At 42.5% G+C, this 24,603-nt stretch overlaps 1 protein-coding gene across 4 annotated transcripts in view; it reads left to right on the top strand.

Moving 5' to 3' along the window:
- Positions 1 to 227: 227 nt before the first annotated feature.
- The window catches only part of srpk2 (SRSF protein kinase 2), a 70,871-nt gene continuing 46,495 nt past the window's right edge, over positions 228 to 24,603 (top strand). For 3 of the 4 annotated variants that reach the window (XR_004569244.1, XM_034218672.1, XM_034218673.1), the window contains exons 1-2: positions 228 to 316; positions 557 to 623. Coding sequence is in view for 3 of the 4 variants with exons in the window: in XM_034218672.1 (XP_034074563.1) it covers positions 301 to 316; positions 557 to 623 (83 nt within the window). In the remaining variant the exon portion in view is untranslated. Of the gene's footprint in view, positions 317 to 556; positions 624 to 21,753; positions 22,480 to 24,603 lie in introns of those variants that run through there. The other variant, XM_034218674.1, reaches the window with a different exon arrangement.

The following is a 24,603-nucleotide window of genomic DNA, read 5'->3' as shown; positions in this document are numbered from 1 at the left end:
CTTCATTAAAAAAGTAAGGAAACTAATTATATTGTTTGGTAAACGGATATAAATAGTTAATTCCCAATAGGCTAAATAAATTAATAAATCGTTTTATTATTAAATATGATTACATAGTGGCAAAAAAAATGTATTTTTGCAAATTGGTGCATATCCACGCGGCCTCTGCATGTCATTGCCGCCAGAGGGAGCGCATGTAGAGGTTAGTGTATATGTGTGTGTTTGTGTGTATTTGCGAGAGAGAATCCGGCTGCTGCCGCTGAGCTGCCCCAGCTCGTGCTGAGGGGAAGAGGAGGAAACATGAGCTCCAGGAAAGGTGCGTATCCCTCAGCCTCTAACTTGAACATGCTACCACACTTACTGTTTGTATTTTACATGAAAGGTGGCGGAAGTTACCCGTGTAGCTAACCTATACCAGAATACACCAAACGACGCTAAATTACCCGCCAGCTTTAAAGCCTAATGATGAATGTTTGTTCTCTCTCTCCCCGTCCCTCCTACACCCTTCCCCGGACATCGGTCATGCCCGTTGATAAACCTCACATCGCCCCGGCAGTGATGGCCATCCAGGCTAGAAAAAGGAGGCCGAAGGGGAAGAAAGACAGAACTGGTCACCATCGGAGGTAAGCAGGGCGGCGGCGTTTGATGACTGCACGACATGGTGAAAGTGAAGTGTTTGTTTGCCGGGGTTTGGCTCGCTGGCAGCGGGTGTCTCACCGTCTGACGCCGGTATAGACTGTGCGCACATATGGCCAAAGGCGTTTACTTTCAGCACGCATATGGGCTACTCTGGAGTGTGATAAGTTGCCATTTACGTTAAAAAACGACCCCACTTGACTCCCTAACGCCTGCTTCTATCCACAGTAGCTTCATGCCTTATTTTTGCCTCTCTTGGGTTCCACGACTGATAGCCTCCTGACTGATTATTTTTGACAGGGGGTTGTAGAAGGAGGTGTGACAGCTCGTTTCTTTGCAGCAGTACCAGACTGATAAGAACCAAAACACCCCCCTCTATCGAAATGCCTATTTTGGAATCTCTCACATCATGGGGCTGGATTATGTAACTTTTGTTGAATTTGTATGAGCATTGTTTCCTGGTGTGTCTGGTTGTATTGGCAGTCTTGCAGATGCACGGGTATTTCAGCTTGATTTCCCCGGTGTGTGTGCTTGCAGCGGACTGGAGTGTGAGCAGCTCAGTGTAAAGTGCATGCGAATTGGAGAGGGTAGAGTGGGGGCTTTCTTCATGGCATGATGCTATTGGAGCGACGTCACCGGCAGCCGAAGAAGGCATCAATTAGGTGATGCCAACCAATGCCCACCCCAGGGGGCTGCTCTGTCTGATGCTGGAATGTGCTGGATTTCCCAAACACCTGCACATTGAAATACAGCAAACAGATGTGTGCAAAAAAGACCCCGCATGATAAGGCCAGTTATTCAGATTTTCTGTCTTAAATCATGAAAACATTACGTCAGTGGTGAGGTAATTCCATATGCTGGATTTTCATCTATTTTAGGTTTTTATTATCCCTTAGAAGCAGCTATCTTGTAAATAAAAAATGAACCCAGTGGTAGCTTTGAGATTGGTGACATGTTGTGGATTTGGCCTTTCCCCCAGGGTATGCCCGGATATATACACTACTAGGGCTTAACTCTGAGGGGGATTAAGCAGGGACAGAACATGAGTAACAAAATGTCTCTTGATTAAAGATTATACTTGTATGATGAATACATCGGCACTAATTTTCCTGATTTATAATTTGCTCTAAAAATACAATTCATCATGATTTTAAACAAGGAATAGAGCGGAAATCATGTTGATTTTGCTTGGTAAATGACTCAAATGATAAATAAATGCATCTAAAAATAGTTGCGGCTTATTTTTTCTGTCGATTCACTGTTTATCTCAGCTGTACAATGAAACAAATGATTAAAGCTATTCATTTAGCACAGTGGTTCCCAAACTTTTTCAGTCGGGACCCCCTTGGGTATTGGAAATATTTTCGGGACCCCCCAACCCGGTTCCCATCTATATTGGTAGGATTAATTGTATATTGTTTTAAAAACATTACATTTTCTCTGCTAATAATAAGAAGATACAAAGATCCAACTATAATTTTATATTTTATTATGGATTACACATGAACAAAAGTGCTTGTAATAGATACTGTGAATTAATTTGGCCTAATTAAAACTGGTTGGCCTTCTTCCCTGAGTAGTAGATTTTTAAATTCAAATTTCTTTAAGGAAAATATATTAATTAACTACTATTTCTACTGCAGGTTGCAAACGATCACTTTACCATTCCTATTCCATACTAGCTTATCAATTACGTGTGCTTGCTTTCCCTTGCAGATCTTCTCAAACCGGGGCTGTTGTTTTGAGACTGCCCCTCTCAGTTCAGTTTTGATCTGTATTTCGTTTTGATGGCAGCAACAGCAGAAAAAGCCTATCTCACACAAGTAATGTTGCAAAAGGCAGCATTATGCCCACAGCTCTCTGACCAATGAGATATTTTCGAGCAGTGAATAATTGAATTGAATAATAATAACGATACATTTGATTTATATAGGTGCACTTTAAAAACAACGTCATTGAGAATGACCTTCACAAAGCTAAAAGGAGAAAATAATAAAATAAAAAAATCTTCCCTCGACCCCCCTGCAGTACCTCCGCGACCCACCAGGGGTCGCGCCCCACAGTTTGAAAACCACTGATTTAGCAAATGCTTATCCAGGCCGAGGTCACAGTGGTATCAAGGCAAGTACACTCACATATACTCTTGTTTGTTAAACACACACACACACACACACACACACACACACACACAGAAATACTTTATTTATAAGGATTATGATCTTCTTTGATCCAGAGTCACGCCTGGCCTCCGCTGAAGGGCTTCACACAGCTGAGGCGAGCTTTGTGTTTAGAAACCTAAACAAACAAACATTCATTTACTTTCCCACACACACACATGCACACACACACACACATGCACACGCACACACAATTCCAACAAACATGGGCTTTCACATTCAGAGCAGTGTGTACTCAGGTTCAGCAGTCATTGCATTGTCGGTCGACTTTTATCTCTTCTGATTTCATCTGATACCTCTTCCCATGTTTGAACTTATTCATTCAGACACACTCACACTAAAATGCATCTACACACATTCCCAACCCCAAGAAGTGCACACACTGTCTGGGTGCCATCTTAACATACATCGCTTAGTCTAGAGAGAAGGGATATAATCACAAAGTCTAACCTCTTTAAAGCCTCTAAAGCCTCTTAAGCCTCTTAAGCCTCTTACACACCAAACTGACACCAAAGAACCGTCGGGACGCGTCGCCTCACGTCTCCTGCGTCGCCTCACGTCTCCTGCGTCGCCTCACGTCTCCTGCGTCGCCTCACGTCTCCTGCGTCGCCTCACGTCTCCTGCGTCGCCTCACGTCTCCTGCGTCGCCTCACGTCTCCTGCGTCTCCTCACGTCTCCTGCGTCTCCTCACGTCTCCTGCGTCGCCTCACGTCTCCTGCGTCGCCTCACGTCTCCTGCGTCGCCTCACGTCTCCTGCGTCGCCTCACGTCTCCTGCGTCGCCTCACGTCTCCTGCGTCGCCTCACGTCTCCTGCGTCGCCTCACGTCTCCTGCGTCTTGGCCATGTTTCGCACTGGAACACACCGCAAAGACTTCAGCCGACGGCCAAGTAGCACGTACAAAACTGCGTATGCGTGAGTGGCAGGTAAGCAGGCGGCGGTAGTGTGTATTCGTCATTCAAAAGAGGCAACAACCAGAAGACAGACTGCGTGATACACCAAGAGAAGAAGAACAGACTGCGTGATATAAACAAACAACAAATAGCGTGTGCGTTCCATTTTCACTCTACAGCGAGAAGCTCATGGGGCTTTCCCGAACCTGTGTCGAGAGCTGGAGTTAAATGAAATCTCAGATTTGCATTCTTAATAGTTTGTTTGGGTCCCTCACTTCCGTTTAGCTTCTCATGCACTGATTCGCTAAGCTGAACAGCCAATCAGAGTGATTTCTTTAGCCAAAGAAATGTCGAATCGGTGGCGGCACGGCCGAAAAGACACAACGGTTCAGTAGGCCTACACACCAATCTGAGTAGCGCGACACGACGCTCATCGACGGCCCGACATCTATCGACGCCGAAAATCGGCTCGGTGTGTAAGGACACATCAATTCTATTTTGTATGTGGCTTCCATAGGAACTTCTTTTTGCTTTTGTGGTCTGTTCATCAAGATTGAAATCCTGCAGATATTTAAGTATTTTTGTTGTTCGCGCAATCATGCTTTCTATCCCATTAAATGCATCAGTTGCACTTGCATGCCCGGCAGATTGGGGCTAATTTGCTATTCTGTTTTTAAGTTGACAAGCTCTGTAACTCAGTCCACTCTTGGGTCCAGACTGAAATATCAAAAAAACAACAGGATGGACATTCACGATGCCTTGAATTCTACTGACATTGGCATTCACTGACTTTTCTCCAAGCGCCATATACATGCAGTTTGACATTTTTTTTCATTGTACACAGTGGCGGACTGGCCATCGGGACGTTCGGGACGAATCCCGATTGTCGACGGGCCCATCGGGAATCGTCCCGATGGGCCGGTACTGAAGTGGGCCGGTCGCCGTCGCCCCCCCCCCCCTCCCCCCCGTTGACAATTTACTTGCGGTACCGAAGTGGGCCGGTCGAGAGTCCCGGGCTGATTTATAGTCCCAGTCCGCCCCTGGTTGTACGGGTAATGTCCTGACAACCATTCGATGCATTGTCGAGGAAAATACATCTAACCAAAGGTCCTTACAGGATAAGTTATCGTTGCATACAGATTTAGTGATCCCCTGAACCATCGAGTGCCATCTTCAGCTCAGTCTAATCTGCTGCCCAATACTTTTGTCAATGTCATTGCAAACCACCTGAGCCCTTCTCTGTATTTGGTCGATATTAACAAATGCTAGCATGCTAACAGGCTACAGCACTTTGGCTCGACCATAAATCGTTTATAAATGTGCTATATAAATAAAACTTGATTTGATTACACTTATATGATCAACTGGGCAAATATAACCTATACATATAAACAAGCAAAGCAAAGCAAAATGACCTCTTCTTTAGGCAGAATATATTTATATGAGCAAACATAATTGAATCCTTTTGAAATAAATGTAAAAACAACACAATGTAATTGACAAAATACCAGTATTATTAGATGAATCAATGTAAACAGTTTATTTGCAGATGCACTCAAGTGATTACATTGACAGCTGTTTATTTACTGCATCTGTTCAAATAATAGGATTAGTCATTTTGTATCTGTCACACAGTATCTCAGACACCATTGATCAGATACGAACAGCATACATTTTGTTTGAGGACTTAATTTCCTATGAAAATAATTATGTGAGCTGTTTGTTACTGATTTACCCAGAGGGAAACCACCCCATTTCTGAGGGAACACATGCTCCGTTCTTGACGATTAACATCATCAGCACAAGCAGTGCAGTCACATGTTTGGGTATGGATTGGTGAACAGAGCGTGTTTGTAAGCAAGACACTGATCTTTTGGCCTTGCAGCTATAAGTGTGTTCTTCAAAGCCTTTTTCTAGCTTTTAAAACTTCTGTTTAGGGTGCTGACCAAAGACTGTGTACTAGGCTGGAGCGATGCTAGAAACATTCAAAGACACCGTTGTGATTTGTAGGCGTAGTTGTGCTTTGGTGTTATTTCCTTGGATTTATCTTCTAAAATAACTCGGTGAGTGTGCAGGTATAGATGAGCAGTGTCTGTAGGAGGAGTATAGAAGATGCTTTGAACTTGGTTGGGGCCCAAAAGAAAGTTCATTCTAAGTTCACTTTGAAATACTATCTCTTTTCATCCTCCAACTTTTGCTTGTGTTGTCCTTTGAAGTTTCGGCTTTTGCCCGCTCACTGTAACCTGATCTTATCTCTATACTTCCCTCGATATATCTTCATGGTCTGGATGTTAGTATTGTATAATATGCGTGTTAGTTATTGAGTCATCTGCAAAAATCCTCAACAAGCTTCAATACATCCAGAACTCCGCCGCCCGTCTACTCACCCACACCCAAATCCGTGAACACATCACCCCCGTCCTCATCAAGCTCCACTGGCTTCCCATCTCCCAGAGAATTCAGTACAAAATCCTCCTGATGACATACCAAGCCCTCCATAACCTGACCCCATCCTACCTGACTGACCTCCTCCACAGACACACTCCCACTCGCTCCCTCCACTCTGCTCCTGCCAACCTCCTGCCCCCCCCGCCCCCCCCGCCCCCCCCACCTGGACCGACCTCAAGTCCTGGGGCGGGAGAGCCTTCTCCGTTGCTGCACCCACCCTCTGGAACTCACTACCCCAATCCATCAGATTCTTCCTCCCACCACATTCAAAACCCACCTGTTCAACACTGCATTCAACCACTGACCCCCCCCCCCCCCTATTTTCTGTTATGTTTATCTCTTTTTGTATTTTTCTTTGTGTTTTTTTGACCTCAGTCAAAGCGTCTTAGAGTTCCTAGAAAAGCGCTATACAAGTATCATTTATTATTATTATTATTACTATTATATGTGCGGAAAGAATCATAAGTCAGACTATACTCAGTCAAAGTCAAGTTAATTGAGTTAAGCCCAAATGATGTTATAATGTGTTCCAGATACATTTTCAGTTTAGAAGAGAGCGAAATGTGTGGAGAAGTGCTGAAAGTGCTGAGACATTTACAAAAAATGCATGTTGACCGCTGCATTTTCAATGTGATTTGTGAACTCCATAACATGTTTAAGTTTGATATCTTATAAACTACAGTATATCCTGTGAGTAATCGGACGATGAAGTATTTAAACATGCAAATAATAACCGATTTATGCCATGTTATCTTTAATTGTCCCTACAGTTTGTTACAGCTCTACCATGCCACTTTGTTTTTAGCGGGATTTGTTAATACCAACAACAAAGCAAGTTGCATCAGTCCTCTTTTCTCTGAAAGGATTTGTTTATTAATAATAATAGATTTATTTTGTTAGCGCGTTTACAGGTGCTCAAAGACGCTTTACAGATATAGTGAAAAGAAAAGAACAACAAATAAATATATAGTTAAAGTCAAATAATACAAAAACAATCACACATTAAAAGCCAGATTGAAGAGGTGAGTTTTTGTAAGTTTTTTGAAGGTGGTGAGGTCAGTGCAGTCTCTGATGGGTTGGGGGAGTGAGTTCCAGAGGGAGGGGGCAGCGACGGAGAAGGCTCTATCCCCCCAGGTCCGGTGATTGATGTGGGTGGGGATGGATAGGACAGGAAGTTTAGTGAGGGATCATAGCTTTTACACCTTCACATTTATGTTTTCTCACTCTATCATCCCTCCCTTTATTGAGTTTTGCCTGTCATTTGAGATAAATGGACAATCATGCCCTTTGTTGTGCATGTAACCATAGAAACACTGGCTCTTTGACTCTAGTAGAGCAGTTGTAGTAATAACAAAGCGAGTGCTAGTCGGCATGAGTACAAGGAACAACAATGATGAAGTTACGATTAATGGCAGGGTGAGGGTAGAGATGCATATTTAATGACTTCAAAATATAAAAGGTTCTCTATTCAGGCCATTTCAAGTAAAGGCTAACGGTACAGTCAGATACATATGAAAGAATGAAGTGTTTGACAAGAAACCCTTTTATTGACCTTTGACCTGTCATAGGTTACCCATACGTGCAATATGTAGCATTCCTCTGCTGGAAATCCACCAAACTATCCACCCCGGATTAAAGAGTAAACGTTTGATCTGCCTTGTTGAATAGAGATTGAGATGTGTGTCTGCTTTTTAAATAAGACAATGACAATTTATAGCCGTTTTCAAGTCATTTGATGTGAATTGTCTTGAAGATTAAATGAGTTTGGATAAGCATACTCAAACTTGCTGGGGTTGGTAGTGTGAAAGATATCGAAGTGGCTCTAGTATAATAGCATTCATTAGTCATAGCGTGGCAGGCAGAGCATTGGTGAGTCTAAATGCTATTATTCTTTTTGAGATATATATCTGTCAGCGAGCTGTGCCAGTCGTGGCATTATGGACCTTTCTGCATGAAATGAGCTGACTCTAACCTGACTAATGTTCCCGCACAGTAAACTGCATTGATTTTCTGGGTTTTGCCCAGCCCGTAGTCTTTGACTGAAGATGAGAGTAGGCAAACAAGTCCTGTTTCTCGCTTGAGGCCAGGAAAAGGCTAGTCACTGTGACCTTTTTACCTGTGCTGGACTATGGTGATTTGTTGTATCTGAATGCACCTGCCAATTGCCTGAACAAGTTAGATGCCGCCTATCACAGCGCACTGAGATTTGTCACAAATTGTAAAGCACTTACACATCACTGTACCCTGTATGCCAAGGCAGGTCTGCCATCACTTACTGTAAAGAGGCTCAGTCATTGGTACACGTTTATTTATAAAGCTTTGTTGGGTAAACTCCCGTATTATATCTGCTCTCTGATAACACAGAGAGTTGCAAGCAGCTATTGTCTGAGATCGCATGATGTAGTATTGTTAGATGTGCCAAGAGCAAGGACTGTCTTAGGTAAGACAGCCTTTATGTGCGCAGCACCACTTGCTTGGAACAATCTTCAGCAAGAATTGAAACTGAGCAATCTCATTCCTCTGCATGTTTTTAAAGCTAGGCTAAATGGAATGCTCGTTGATACTATGGGCACTTGTAAATGTCTATGTAAATGTATCCTGTAAATATAATGTATGATGTCCTTTATTGTTTTATGTTTCATGTGGAACCTATATGCTGCAGGTCTCCCTTTAAAAAGAGATCTATGATCTCAATGGGACCAATCTCGTTAAATAAAGGTTTGAAATTAAATGAAATGAGGCAGCCGGCTAACTGTGCAGAGACAGAACAGGGTTTATTCACTGGGAACAGGAAACAAGCTGAATCTGGAGTCTGTTAGGATTGAAATCACACGTTGATTGCTGCTAAGAAACATTGCTGTAGTTTAATGTCTCCAAAACAATTGAAGGAAGTGCGCCATATTAGGGCTGCACGATTTGGGGAAATAATCAAATTGTGATTTTTCTGACAGATATTGCGATTCAATTTGCGCTATATACTGTATATATATAATCTAAAAGGACATCCACAGGAGAGTGTTTCCATAGATAAAAAACACACACACCTTGGGCCACTTCTGATTGGTTAACAATGGCTATTACATGTGGAGCACAGCACTTCTGGTTGGTGTGGATGACTGACACACAAGAAGAAAAAAATCCCAAATCGCAGGCTTTGCGATTTGCTAATTGCATCATTTAAAATCGCAATTTCGATTTAAAATCGATTAATCGTGCAGCCCTGCGCCTTATTAGTATTTCGTTTTTTGTAACCATTCAAAAATTTGCTTAAATTAGCATGACACTTGAATGTTAGCATGAATTCTTACATGAATACATACAAATATGTACACATAGCATTGTATAACATTAGTAAACAGACTTTATCTTCAGCACTTTGAGTTAATAGATTCTCTATATTTTATGGTTAATTTCTATTTTTCTGAAGTAATTGAGTTTTCTGAATGCTGTCATTTAGGTTTAGTTTGATGTAAGAACCACATATCACCAGTGTGTGATGTATTAGAATTACAGTTCAAGTTTGGTGAAGATAATTACTTTGTGGCCAAAGGTCTGATGAGAAAACAACTCTTATGTTAAACTGAAGCTATTGGGATAACATAAGATAAACCTTAAATTAAGGTGTATATCTAGAGTTAATTTAGCTTAATGGAAGTTAAATCAACCTGCCATCATCTCTCCATCGTGTCTTACTAACGACCCTTTAAAACTTAGGTAGCATTTATGCTAAGCTCAGCTGGATCCAACTTCATATATTTAAGTTACAGACATGAGCATGGTATCAATCTTCTCATCTCAGTCGCATCGTCTCTTGGTAAAAAAGGGCGAAACTGCCTTTTCCAAAATATCGAACTATTACTAAGACTTTAGGCTCTGTAGATACATGTATTCATGTTGTTTTTGATCATGTGTACGATCAGTTTGACATAGTGATTAATGATCCTTTGTTGATTAGCAAGCGGTAACCAAAAGGTTCCCTGTTAATGAATTGAATCGATTCCCTTGGGAGCCGGGAGGTCAACCTACCCTAGCTGTCGATGATCACGAGTGGCCAGCTGTGTTAGTTCAGGAAGTAAGCCATGGTGGATTGATAGTTAGTATGTAATGAATTGTACAGGCGTGTCAAGGATTTCAGAGACTGGATCTTTGGCAAGCAGATTTGTACTGCTCAGCTAATAAAGCTTCCCTCATCAATACTGCAGCCTGGATAGAGGGAGAGAGAGAGAGAGGGAGAGAGATATAAAACAACATGGAGGAGGGCTGAGAGTGTGAAAATTAGACTTTGTGAGCAGGTGTCTGGCCAACCAACAACAGAGAAGCTAGGGATGGAGAGAGGGAGTGAGGAAAGTGGAGAGAGGGAATGAGAAAAGTGGAGAGAGGGAATGAGAGGTGGAATGGTTAGTGAAAACTGCTGCGTTGGACACAGGGAAATCACATAGGTTGAATGGCAGAAGCACTATGCAGAGACCCGAATGTGAAAGTGGCTCAATCATGTTTTTTGGAGTTCTCCTTTCCTGTAGTGTGTTAGATCTTCAAGTCAATTGTCTGCAAAAAAGGCTAAAATACAAAAGTTTCTCTCCCATACTCTCCCCCCTGCCTGACACGCCTCGATTGGACACCTTTGTTTATTTCCTAACATGACATCATTATGTTACACTCGCGCTTCTATTGGCTCGTGCTCCAACACATTGGGTGTTTCTCAATCTCGAGTAAAGCTGCTCCAGAGCCACTATTTCAAGCATAATACGTCATCGAGTGCTGCCGAAGTACTGTTCCAATGTCCAGCATACTTGAAATTCTACCGAGCCCGGCGTACTTCGTTTGGAGAAATTTCGAGGCTGCACATGTGTAGACTCTTAAAATCCCCACAATGCTTTGCGCACGGACCAATTTCCCCAAATCTGTGGCGGAAAATGTAGGGCGGGGCCTCTCATATGACGCACACCTGCACACTTGTTAGCCTGTTCCACTCTTCGTTTTCCGAATGCCAGGAAGTATTCTTGCCTTGTTTCTGAAGCAAGATAATCGGAAGACATACTACCAAGCAAGCGTACTCTACATTGAGAAACACCCCCTGTACGTCGTAGGCTAAGTGGCGAGACACCTCTATGCGGTTGACCAATCACAACAGAGCCGGCCAGCTGACCAATCGGAGCAGACTGGGCTCTGGTTGAAAAGAGGTTCTGCAGCACAGGCAGTATGAGGAAAATAAAGAGCTTTTTGAACATATCAGTGAAGCAGAAAATACAAATATGAACCTGGAATCTGAAAATGAGCATAACATATCCTCTCTTAACTAACTTAGAGGCAAAGGCCCATATGACTGCTATGGTTTGGTTTGTGTACATTAGAATCGAAACCTTTTGAGATGTGTCGGTACAAGTCAGACCTGCAGGACAACAATGAAGGATTGATTTGAAGCAGCATAACACTGGGCATTGACTGGAGATGAGTTGTGTTTTTGTGTTCATTGTCGCTGCCATAGAGGAGCCATCCACACCCATGTGTCCCTCTGCCATGACGGGATTGTTTGTTGTTGCTAATGTCGGCCTTACATTGTCAGTTGAGCAGAATGAGTTACTATTTGATGCTGTGTTTTGGTACGTACTGTGAGTTTTCTTAGCTGAAAAACAGCCTAATTTCCAGCAGCAGCAGGCAGCTTCTAGAAATTAAGTGATGAGAGCAGCGAGCCTGAACAAAACAGTTACGTTGCGGGCTGTAAAACCAAAAATGAATTCGTGAAAAAATGCTGCATAGAGCTTCGGAGTACTGGAGTTGGGTTACTCTCTGTTGATTCATCACCATTCAGAACACCTTTCACACTATACATTGTCATTTCATCCATTTATGCAACCGAAAGGTCATGCTATTTTTAGGTAATAGCATAGGTCTCAGATATATACAAATATATAAAAAACATGTCTATGAAGTGTTTTGCTCAAAATACCAAACAGATCACCTGCTTCATATCCCTCTATTTCACTTCCTGTTTCAAAAGTGCTGATTTTGGGTATAAAGCTTTAAAAAAAAAAAAAAATTGATAAAAAAAAAAAGGAGGGGGCTGAGCTCATGCGGGACCCGGCAGCTACTGTCTAAACTAAATACTGCCGTGATGAAACGCCATATCATGGATTATCAAGGATTGTTTCTGAAACAGTTTGGAGCTCAAAGGCTTTCTCTCTTGCCGGTTATACCACAAGGTGAGTTCCTTTTGATTTCCTGCTTCTTCACACACATGCTCTCCAGTACAGGTTAGCTCTGAGTGTTAGCGATGCTAATGTAACATGCACCGACCATATTACGTCCAAAACCGTCGGGGATTGTTTCTGATAGCAACGTTTCTGATAGTGCGGTGGGTCCACATTTCCGATATTACGTCATATCAGACGCAAATCTGGATCAACTCCATTGTACCCCCGTTTTTAGAGATTTGGGTACAGAGGAAAAGAGAGAGGGATTTATTTGCGTGAGTTCCCCGACACACTGGGGACACAAAAAAGTGCATTTTGCATGATAGGTCCCCTTTAAAAAGGGAAAGCTATTTAACACATTGATCTGTATACATTATTCACCTGTACATCTAGCTGCATATGGGGGAAATGTTTCATTCAGTCTGAATGTATTCCTGGATTACTTTCAATAATCCTACAGTCTTATAATAAATAATAAAAAACCCACATAGGAATCTCAGACAGTCAGAGAGATTGGCTCTCCCCCTCACAGATCATTCATTGTTATAAACTGAGTTGTAATATGATATCAGCTGCTTCCTCTGTGGTGTCTGAGTTGGATTGATTTCCTCCCTGGCGGCCATGGTGCCAGTATTATTGCTGGCTGATTTGCTAATTGAATATATTGTAGAAGGCCCACTTCTACAATATATTACAATAAGCGGCCCACGCTTCAGTAGGTGTTTAAGTAGGACCTCCTGAAGAGAAGATCCTCATTTAAGATCACAATTTCCCACAGCCATTAGTTAGTGAGGCGCAACAATGTCCAAGCACTTGACAAGCATAACGTTGTATTGTTTTTCAGCATTTTAATCTCAGTCAACTTGATTGTTTAATATGCAATATGTAAAGGACAGTAATGTGTCTTAAAACCCAGATATGAGTTAGTATTTTACCACTTCTGGTTCCCTTGTCTCGAAGTCAATCATTTTTTTAATGCATTTCTGGTGAGATAGATGAAATAAGATCTTTGGTTAACACATGCTCATGTGGATTTCACGTTTTGTTTTGTAACATAAAATATGCCAGTTAATACCCCAACCCTGAGTCTCTGAAGCTTAAAGGTAGGGTAGGTAAGAATGGAGAAACCAGCTCGTGCGCTAGAATTTGAAAATACACAACCGAAAAAAATATGCCCATTCTTTCAGACTTCCTTACAGAGCCCCTCCTCCAACACACAGGAACGCGCACATGACCAATGAGGGCACAAGATAAGTTTGTGCACAGATGGAAGGCTGACAGGCAGGTAGGCCATCCAGTTACTTTGATTGGTCATGCTTTTTACAGCGCCACGGCTTCCATACATTTTTGTATGTATTTATTGTCAAAGCTTTTAATGTATTCATTGCTATCGGGATGTTAAGAGCATTCCATGGAATATAACAAAAAGTGTTTCTGAAGTGAATTACCTACCCCATACCTTTTAAAACAGCTGTTGCTAACCAGTGACTTAATGAGACTACTTAACGACATCGAGCCAAGTTAGCTTTTTACTTCTGGCGATTGTATTCAAGCCGTGTCAATATGTGGAGATTATCCTGCTAAAAGTCAATAACGAGGCACAACACAAATTAACCACAAATAATGATGAAAAATGTGCATCTAATCCACAGGATGAGTATAACTAGCAGCAGTTGTTGTGCTGTTCTGTATAAAGTGGGTAGTGCTGAGTATAAGCGTGTGTAAGTGTTTGTAGAAAGAAAGTAAGTTACAGACCAGAGGGGAAGAGAGTGCAGCATCCTGACAGCATGTTATCATTATATGAACCGCTCCTTAAAGCTACTCGTCTAGAGGCTTGTGTTAAGAACTCAGGGTGGATTTTTCTGCTGGATTTCACTCCCTCTTGTCAAAGTAGATGTTTGAGTTTGAGCTCTTCAAGGATTTACACTCTGCTTTCCAAGACAGATGGCAAAGATCTGAGCAAATCTACCGAGTTGATCAGACTGAAGGAGCAGAGGGGGATGAAAATAATGCATTAGGGTTACCATTTTAGGAGTGTGTGTGTGGTCCAAATAGGAATTGTTCAACGCGGTAAGCACTGACTTGGTCCTCTCGTGTCATGCTTCAGAACAAGTGTTATCCAGCTCTGCAGTTGCAGGCGAGTGGGTCATCATAGAGGGAGGAAGGGAGGATGGTAATAGGGCATGTCATTCTTCTGTGAGAGCAGGATCTTCTCACAGTAGGGGAGGGGAACACTGCACTCTCACTCTCCACTGCCACCTCCTGGACGAAAGGGAAGGAAGGATAGTGCTTATGAAGTTGCATTTCTGGTAAATGTTCTGTCATATTTCCTAAAGAAATCTGCATTTTCTATCTTTAAATGGTATTCTTGTACTGCAGCCTTTATCAGTTGTTTAATATAGCACAATTGGATATATTTTGTACTTGCAAACAACCACGCTTTAAAAGTGGTACTTCCTCTATTAAGTGAATCCTTTATTCTGATGATAATAATGAATGCTTGTTTTTAAAGGTAGGGTAGATAAGAATGGAGAAACCAGCTCGAGTGCGCTAGAATTTGAAAATACACAACCGAAAATAATCTGCCCCTTCCTTCAGACTTCCTTACAGAGCCCCTCCTCCAACACACACGAACGCGCACATGGCCAATGAGGGCACGAGATAAGTTTGTGCACAGATGGAAGGCTGACAGGCAGGTAGGCCATCCAGTTACTTTGGCCGGGCCGGTGAAAATAACTGGTCGTGCTTTTTACAGCGCCACGGCTTCCACAGATGAATTTTTGTATGTATTTATTGTCAAAGCATTTAATGTATTCATTGCTATCGGGACGTTAAGAGCATTCCATGGAATATAGCAAAAAGTGTTTCTGAGGTGAATACCGACCCTGCCTTTAAGTGATACATATAAGTGGACAACACCTCTTTTTCACATTTTTGCACTATTGTAGAGAAGGCAGAAATGGAGGTTGCACTGGCTGTATTTCCTCTTTTCTTAAGCATAAAGTGCTGCTTTTTGGGTGTGTTTCTTCTCAAAGTGTTATGTGTTTTTTATCAAAATGCAAAGCCAGCGTATATGTTTGTGCACTCCACACCCCGTCTAAAACTTACTGCAGATCACTTTAAGAATACAAAAAGTTTGACATTTAAAAATAATCCAGCTCCTTCAATGGCTTCCGAGTGCTCGGCTAATAGCTTTTGTACAAAGTGATCTACTAGCAATTTGAAGTAATTGCCCCTGTTGAAAATAGGAAAAGAAACCCTAAGCCTCATGGAAACTGTAGATACAGCTTCATTTGATGATGAGTTACCAAGATGCTGCTCATGTCGTCAGTGCGGTTGGATGAGTCAGAGTGCAACACATTTCCCCCACCAATAATCACAGATCATGTAGTGAATGCAGACACAGGTACCTCAGTGCAGAATCAAAACGTATTACTTCTGTATCGTATTGCTTGTGTCGGCTGTAATCACCACTTCCCGTGTTTGCCGTCTAGCCACAAGGTATTTGTTTGTCTGAGTATCTTTGCAGCTCGCTAACCCAAATCTCTGGAGAGTGTGTAAATGTGTGTGTCCTTCACAGTCCATGTATCGCTCTGTCCTATCACAGCTGTTGCTGCCATTTTAAACATTGAGTAATTGGCTCGGTGAGCAATTTGGTGTCCTCATTTAGCCTTGCATTGCAAAAGTGGCAGTACATTCTTGTTGGAGTACACGACTCAGAAGCTCCTGTATATATTTTACCAATGTTCTTATATTTTTAACTTGTATTTTTGACTTATGCAATGCCTTGTAAACATGCTGATAAAACATCTTATCTAATCCAAGCTAACGACAAAGGTGGGTTAACCTCAAATTAGTCAAAGAAGAAAATGAATACCTTTTGAGAAATCTACGTTTTTATTTGTGTTTCAATCAGTACAAAAAAAGACTGTGAATTATGAATTTCATGAAAATAAAAACCGGAATAACAACCTTTGTAATTACTACTGAAGTTACCTATTTGACAGACTTTTAATATGGTGCAACACAAATCCAGATATACCTAGAGAAACTCTGACTAAACTTGCATTAATCTACGTTTTAATACAGTTCAAATCTGTTGAGTTGAATATAATAGAACCCTGCAGCGTGTTTTTCATATTTTCCAGTCTGCCTCTTTCATTTGACTCTTGTTTAACTCCACTTGAACTTGAGGTCTATAATCTATCATGAAGTGTTACAGAAACATTTAACCACCAGTCTCAGTCTATTTCAGTCACATTACAGCAGTACTTCTGCTAAGTGAATTATAACTCTCATTGTGTTGACATAACACTCGCTGGGGACCGCGGGCCTGCCTTCCCTCTGCCCGCTGCAGGGAGGTTATCACAACACTCCAAAGCTTGAAACACAGGCCGTTCATTGTTGTACTTGAACGCCTCTTTAGCTCCCAACCAAAGACTGTTTTCTCTACATGCTTTATGACAGTAGGGGGAAAACCACCATTTGATGTACCTGTTTGGCCTCCCAAGTTGCTGTGTTTTACTGTTCCCTGATGTTCTGTATCCCATTATGAATGCATTGAAGAGTGCATTGTGTACTGGTTTGAGTCTCAGGAGTGTAGTTCTTAATCTGTCCAATAGAGGGTAGTCATGTCCTAGTTTTGGGTCCTGTAGTGAAAGCATTCATTGTGGCAATGTCCCCCCCTCTTCTTGTTTTTGTTACACTGATAATGACTAATTTATGACAATACAAAGTTCTCAATACAAAATTCAGAGAGAAAATTCAATTGTAATAAAAAAAATGTATCATTGATTTATCCTTTAGTCATTTTTAACATTTTAAATATTTGCTTTTGAAATAGGAGGGTTTGCTGCTTTTTCTTTGTCACATAATTGAATTAAATTAAAACGTCTTTTTGGGTGTTTTTACTTATTTTCCACATAAAAATCGTGTAGTACAATGGTCACATCAGTGTATGTGCAATACACTGATCACACACACCTTTATCTCAGTTAAGTATGCTACTGGGCCTGAGGTAAAACAACGTTCTGGATGTAAGGTCTAAAGTGTTGTCTGTGTGAGATATCATCTAATTCAACACATCAGCCCGGTGAAGCAGCTGGGGTCAGAGTGCAGGAAGAGAGGGCGGAGGTCACTCATTCATCATTAAACACACACCACTTAGCAAATGAGCTCCTGCTCACCTTCACACACACTCACATAAACAGTCACACCCTAACACAAGACCAGATGCTATTACTGGGTCCTAATCACAGTTTTCTTTGTTGGTATTAGCTTTGGGTAAACTGTAAATACCCCCTCCCTCCCCCCCTCTCTTACTTCTCACCCACTTTGTGCATACAAACACCAAAACACACTCTTAAACTTGCAAAGTGCACACATTCAAACTTAATGCTGCAAAGTGCGGTCCCTGGGGTAATGAGGCATAGAAAGTGCGGGCTGCTTACCTGTGTGAGTCTGCATGAATTACGAGCACTGACCAGTATGTGTGTGTGTGTGTGTGTGTGTGTGTGTGTGTGTGTGTGTGTGTGTGTGTGTGTGTGTGTGTGTGTGTGTGTGTGTGTGTGTGTGTGTGTGTGTGTGTGTGTGTGTGTGTGTGTGTGTGTGTGTGTGTGTGTGTGTGTGGTGTGTGTGTGTGTGTGTGTGTGTGTGTGTGTGTGTGTGTGTGTGTGTGTGTGTGTGTGTGTGTGTGTGTGTGTGTGTGTGTGTGTGTGTGTGTGTGTGTGTGGTGTGTGTGTGTGTGTGTGTGTGCTGTGTGTGTGTGTGTGTGTGTGTGTGTGTGTGTGTGTGTGTGTGGTGTGTGTGTGTGTGTGTGTGTGTGTGTGTGTGTGTGTGTGTGTGTGTGTGTGTGTGTGTGTGTGTGTGTGTGTGTGTGTGTTGTGTGTGTGTGTGTGTGTGTGTGTGTGTGTGTGTAGTGTGTGTGTGTGTGTGTGTGTGTGTGTGTGTGTGTGTGTGTGTGTGTGTGTGTGTGTGTGTGGTGTGTGTGTGTGTGTGTGTGTGTGTGTGCTGTGTGTGTGTGTGTGTGTGTGTGTGTGTGTGTGTGTGTGTGTGTGTGTGTGTGTGTGATGTGTGTGTGTGTGTGTGTGTGTGTGTGTGTGTGTGTGTGTGTGTGTGTGTGTGTAGTGTGTGTGTGTGTGTGTGTGGTGTGTGTGTGTGTGTGTGTGTGTGTGTGTGTGTGTGTGTGTGTGTGTGTGTGTGTGTGTGTGTGTGTGTGTGTGTGTGTGTGTGTGTGTGTGTGTGTGATGGGAGGTGACGTGAGTACAAAGAAAACACTAGAATGTTCTTAAGGCAAAGGCCAGGAGCAACATTGAAGCTCATGACTCGTCCAAATGTCAGGTATTAGGGATTATTGAATTGCATAGAGGTGAGACCGCTCAGGGACCTGATATTGTACAGGCTTTGACTCGCTCATATTTATAGTGTACATTTCATCTTGGCTATGCATTTGAGGAGACGTTTCCTTTCCGTGTGTGTTCAGATTTCAGTATCTACAGGCTATATCATGCAATCTGAATTGTACAGTAGGTGAGTGTTCCCCTTATGGAAGTCTGTTGCCCAGAAAAAGTATCTGCTCTCAGGCAGACCTGGGGCTATAAGTATGTCAATCAATCTGGACACTGACCACCCTAAACACACTCACACACACATACACAGTTTAAGATAAGCCACTTGGTGTGTGCTGTATATAATGGTGTGTGTCTCCACTTGGGGGCAGTGTTTTCTCTGCAGACAGTTACAACAAGGCTTCTGACAAAGAGCAGCGTCACTGTTAAAGTGGAAGCATCTTAACACACACATACACACACATACACACACACATACACACACACACACACACACACACACCTAATCCATTGTGTATGCATTTGTCTTCTTGTCTGATTGATTGTGCTTTGCTGTGACTTCTGTCAGTGGCGTCACTTGTGTGTTTAAGTGTACTGTTTGTTCAAGGGGAATTGGCAATGGGACCTGTGTGTGTGTGTGTGTGTGTGTGTGTTTGCATGCATAAACCCCTTCTCTCTCCCCAGCATCCACCATGCAGTGAGGAGAAGTAGGCCGCTTAAAGATAGCTGCCGGCAGCCTCAATACCGGCTCCCAAAATACAACTGCTCATGAGAGTCATTATCTCTCTCCCTCCCCCATCTTTCTTATTCTCCTTTGGCTCCTTCTGCTTATGAAGATGAAGATGAAAATCAGCCTTTGAATTGGCAAAACTGTACCCTCTGTCAATGGTTGTATGTTGGAGCGACTGCAAGCACGTGTGTTTTTTAGCTTTTTTATTGAAAGGGGTCTTAAAGTCTCACTTACAGTAGACGTTATCCCCATTAAAACGTGACATCCAGATTGTCCCGCTGCATTCATCAAAATCAGAAGGGTGTAATGTTGGTGCTTTGTCACCCTTCCCCTATGATCTGAGCTGCTGGAGACATGTGGGTACTTACATGTGGGTACCCACATGTCATCTCAGAAAAATGTGAATCACAATCACCATTGATTCTTCAAATGTCCAACTCTGTCTGTCTAAATCCTCCAAAAATAATCAACTTATAATTACATTTAAAAGAGAATGGAAATGCTTAAATGATACATTGATTAATTCAATAATCAATCACTTTCCTGTGAAACAGCTAACAGATTATCTGACCAACTGTTTCATTGCTTTATGTATTTAGTTGAGCTTGATCTCCTCACACCTTTCCTTATTCGATCCAACAACATGCAGGTCAGATTCATTATAACACCCATGTTTGTTAATGTGTTTGTGTTACCGGTGATTTGTGAGGGATTTTTCCTGCATAACATCCAGTTGGCGCTGCAACATCCTCCAGCACCATCCCCCACCTCCTGTGACCCCGAAAGAAATGCGTATGCGAAATAAACAAATAGAAACTGGAGTGCGCCCTCTCGCATTAGCTCAGTATTCCTCCAGACCCAGTGTGTTCTTTACACCCCATTGGCCCACATCCACAGAGAATGAGGACAATAGTTTGGCTCAGAGACATGTGTGCCTAATGTAGCCCTTTTATGTGGGAAAGTGGAACTGTATGGTGATCGGAGAGAAAGGGGATCATTGTGTTCTTGTTTTCTTCCTTTCTCTATCTCTCAGGCATGTCTCATGCAGCGGTGTATGAAAATGTATTTGTGCAAAATTAGAAGCCATAACAAATATAAGGCTCTTTCATAGTATTGCATAATGATTTTTATTGGAATGATTTTGTGATGGTATTATTTCCTCTTGTTCTCGTTTTAATCATTTGAATGTGTTGCTATATATATTTTATGTTACCTCTAATGGCAATTAATTTGAGATATTTCCCTAAAAACTAAATATTTCAAATCAAAAATAGGGAAAACGTACCCAGAATATTATATATATATATATATATATATATATATATATATTAAATACATATATATATATATATATATATTAAATACATGACAAAACAAGATATTCCATCACACTGGTGGACAATCAAGCAAATCTAATATTGCCATAAAGCATCCATGCATATTAATTTGCAACATTGCCTGCAATGACCTACAAACACACATAGATATTAAAGGGACAGCTATCTCCTTAAATCATTTCACAAAACTCTGTTGTTTGACAGTATATATTCACCTTTCAGTCCTTAATGCATATGTCTGTATTTCACATAATTGTCTACTTTATTTTAATTGGAATAATCACAAGAGAAAGAATCTGTAGATACCATAAGCACTTGTAAATGTTTCCCCTTAGTACTTCCTAGATAACTTGTCCGTTAAATTAACCCCAGGATGCCCTTTTAACCCCTGCTGTGCATTTTCACACACACTAATGCATGCACACACTCACACACATGCTGTACATATAGATTGAGCACATACTCCTGCACACAGACACCGATATTGAGGTCAGATGGAGAGCTAGAGACAGACCCCCATCATGGCACACCCTGCGGCGTCCTCACTGTGAGCTTCACTCATGTAGAAGATCCATCTGCCTGGAGAGATGGCGAGAAAACAGAGACGGACAGCCAGGGATGGAGGCATGGAAGCATGGAGGCACAAGAGGATGAGACACACACAACCAGCATCCAGGATAAGATAGAGGTGCAAATGAGGTTTAGAGAAATGGAGGAAGGATGCCAGAAAGAGAGGAGATGGGGGTTGAAGAAAGGCAGATCTGTGCGGCGTTGCCCTGAGATACAGGATGTCGTAATAAGGCAATTGGGAGAGAGAGTGTGAGAGAGAAATATAGAGGGAGGGAGGGACTGATTCAGAGGGGAGAAAAGGGGGAGGAGAGTTCGCCTCGAGGAGAAATATATCAATTTTCCTGTTGCTGTGACAAGCTAACACCCCTGCTCTTGTGCAGAAAATGGAACATTCCAGCTCGCTCTGGGCTCTGTTGTTGTGCAGAGCTGCAGAAGGCCTGATAGAGCCAGATAGACGGAGAAAGAGAGAAGGAAGGGAGGGAGGGATACAGACAGAGACAGACGCACACCGTGGATGTAGAGCCTGTGAATTCATTTCATCACCCGGGTTCAACCAGCGTCAACAAAGGAGGAAGGACACAGAGGGAAGAGGAAGACAACACGGAGCTTCAGGGAAAGTGAAAGAGAGGCAAGGTGAAAGAGGAGAAGGAAGGAAAGGGAGGAAGGAAGGAGGCTGGGGCATGAGGAGGGGCGCCTGATTGACATTGCTGCTCTCGCTATCAGCTCACACACACACACACACACACACACACACACACACACACACACACACACACACACACACACACACACACACACACACACACACACACACACACGTACACAGTTGTAGGCAAACACACGCACCCTGCCGGATTGTGCACCGGACAGTTGCTGCTCTTTTCTTATCCTTTCGCAGAGCCTTGTCCTCCATCCTTTCTTCTCCTTTCAGCGAGAGGACAAGAGAGACAGAGAGGAGGAGGAGGGGAGGCAGTAACCCTCTCCTCTCTTTTACTCAGACACACAGCAGAGAGAGATAGGGAGAGAATAGTAAAAAAAGGAGAAGGCAGCTTTCTGTTCTATTTCGCCGTCTCCTGTGGTCCCTCGGCCAGCGAGCGGCTAACAGGCACCGCTCATGTCCGTGAACTCGGAGAAATCCTCGTCCCCCGAAAGGTAACACCTCCTCACCCCCATTTCCTCTGTCCTTATGTATAATTTCATCCCCATATGTCTGTTTGGATGTCTTTCCATCTGCCTGTTATTTTTGTACCCTTCCTCTCCCCCTAAGCCTCTCATCACCTCCATGTGTTGTGTCCTTTCTCCTCCTGTCTGTGTATCCTAGGCTGGTTTCTTCTATTGTCTGGGTCACAGCAGTCTTGACTGTAGCAAGATAATAATAATAAAACACGCAGTAGTTCATTGTTGCATGATGCTGTAACATTTCACCTGGCTGCTAAAACAGAATGTCCTTACACATGCATACATACAGTACATATACACACATCATCTTAAAACACACACCATGCAGATACACACTTGAGCTGCTACTGCTGCCTTCTGTGGCCTCAACATCTATGACAAAAATAATAGGACTACCCACACACACACACATAGTGTCTCTTCATGGCATTGGAGCACAGAGCTTACACAGCAAGAGTGTCAACACACGTCAACATTAGCACAGCAGCAGCATCTCAGCAGCCATGCAAGACAACAGCTAGCCACATGACGCACCTCAGTACATAGCAATACTGAACAATGGCACCTCTGGACGCCACATGTCTTCTATACATGACACTCAGGCAGTTGTATCATATTCTGACCAGGTGATATGCATCGTATATTTACAGATTGATAAACAACCAATGACGATGTTAAGCAGGAATAGCAAAGTCACAAGGCCTCATCAGTCACATGGCACACTGTGGGTTATTGAAAATACATGTAGACCGAGAAACACACACACACACAGCATCCTTTCAAAATGTTTCAAATCTATGACGAACATGTGTATCTAGGCTAGCTAGCCATTCCACCCTTGGATTTCAATAGAGATGAATTGCCTCTTTAATCATGTGTACCTATTCATGTCAAATCATACAGTCCCATGCAGACTAACAAGATCTAAGTGAGCACTACCTTTTTTTTTCTGGGATGCTTGGATAATCCTGATTTCGACAATCGCTGTTGGTGGAGCGGCTAGGGCTTTCTAGTTGGAGTCATTTCAGTGAATTAAGGACCGTTTTTTCTATTGAAAGACAGACGGGAATGTTTGACAACAAAGGCTCTGTTGATGGTGGTTCTCATCTCTATTTTGAGCACGAATCAGTCAAATCGCGGTGTGTCGGAACCTCTTTAACTCTATGCATAAGAGACCATATCCATTCAGATGTAATCGGACCAAGCCCACATTCCTCTTTCAGTGTGCAAATGCGGAAAGAGCTCGATTTGACGGGTGCTGGAGGGTGAGGAGCAGGCAGACTGGATGACTCAGGTAGCCACTGATGCTGTGCCAAATACGATCAGGCAGAGCCGCTGCCATCCACACAACGCAGTTCCAGGCCCCAGACTGGCACACTCAAACAGCACAGTGGGCAAACAGGCAGAAGTGAATGGGCACTAACAAAATCAGGCATTATTACACGGGCATTTGGGCACAGAGGAGAGCAGAGCTACATTGGCAGTTTGGGAAGGAAATGAAGTTTAATTTGGAGTAGCAGGAAGTAGTAGTGGATACAGATATGTTCTGTAGTAAGGCATCTAAGAGTGAATGGAAAGATGGAAATGATCATATTTATTCACATGTAAAGAGTATATTTGTGTGCTTACCTTAGACATACTTCTACACGTAAACAGAGGATCATCTGGCAGCCCTGGTGCTATGAGGTTTGTGGATTTCATCACACGGCTAGTTTTTCCTTCCTCTATTGTTTGGGTCACAGCCGTCTGACTGTAATTAAGAATAATGCAGCGGTCCCTTGTTGCACGGCAGGTAACAACAAAGCGCTACACTCATACACAAACTGCTGCTCTCTAACAGCTCATATAACAAGAGCAACAAAGCATGCAACTGCTGGTTTGATCAAATCCGAGAATGGCTCGACAAATGAGTTAGTATAACTAGTCATGAGTTTAATCATCTCTGTCTCAATTAATTCCCAGATAGATGTTAACGCTTGTAATAAACTGATAAAACCTCCATGCTCAAATTTGAATGCCACACGCTGGACTGAGTGCCAAGGATCAAAGAGGAATCGGGAGCTTTGTGAGCGTCACATGGACATCTGGGTGACCTTT

The sequence above is a fragment of the Gymnodraco acuticeps genome, unplaced genomic scaffold (genome assembly GCF_902827175.1).
Source record: "Gymnodraco acuticeps unplaced genomic scaffold, fGymAcu1.1, whole genome shotgun sequence".
In the NCBI taxonomy this organism is placed as follows: domain Eukaryota; kingdom Metazoa; phylum Chordata; class Actinopteri; order Perciformes; family Bathydraconidae; genus Gymnodraco; species Gymnodraco acuticeps.
Note: the sequence above shows the minus strand (reverse complement) of the source record. Positions and strands in the feature narration are given on the sequence as shown.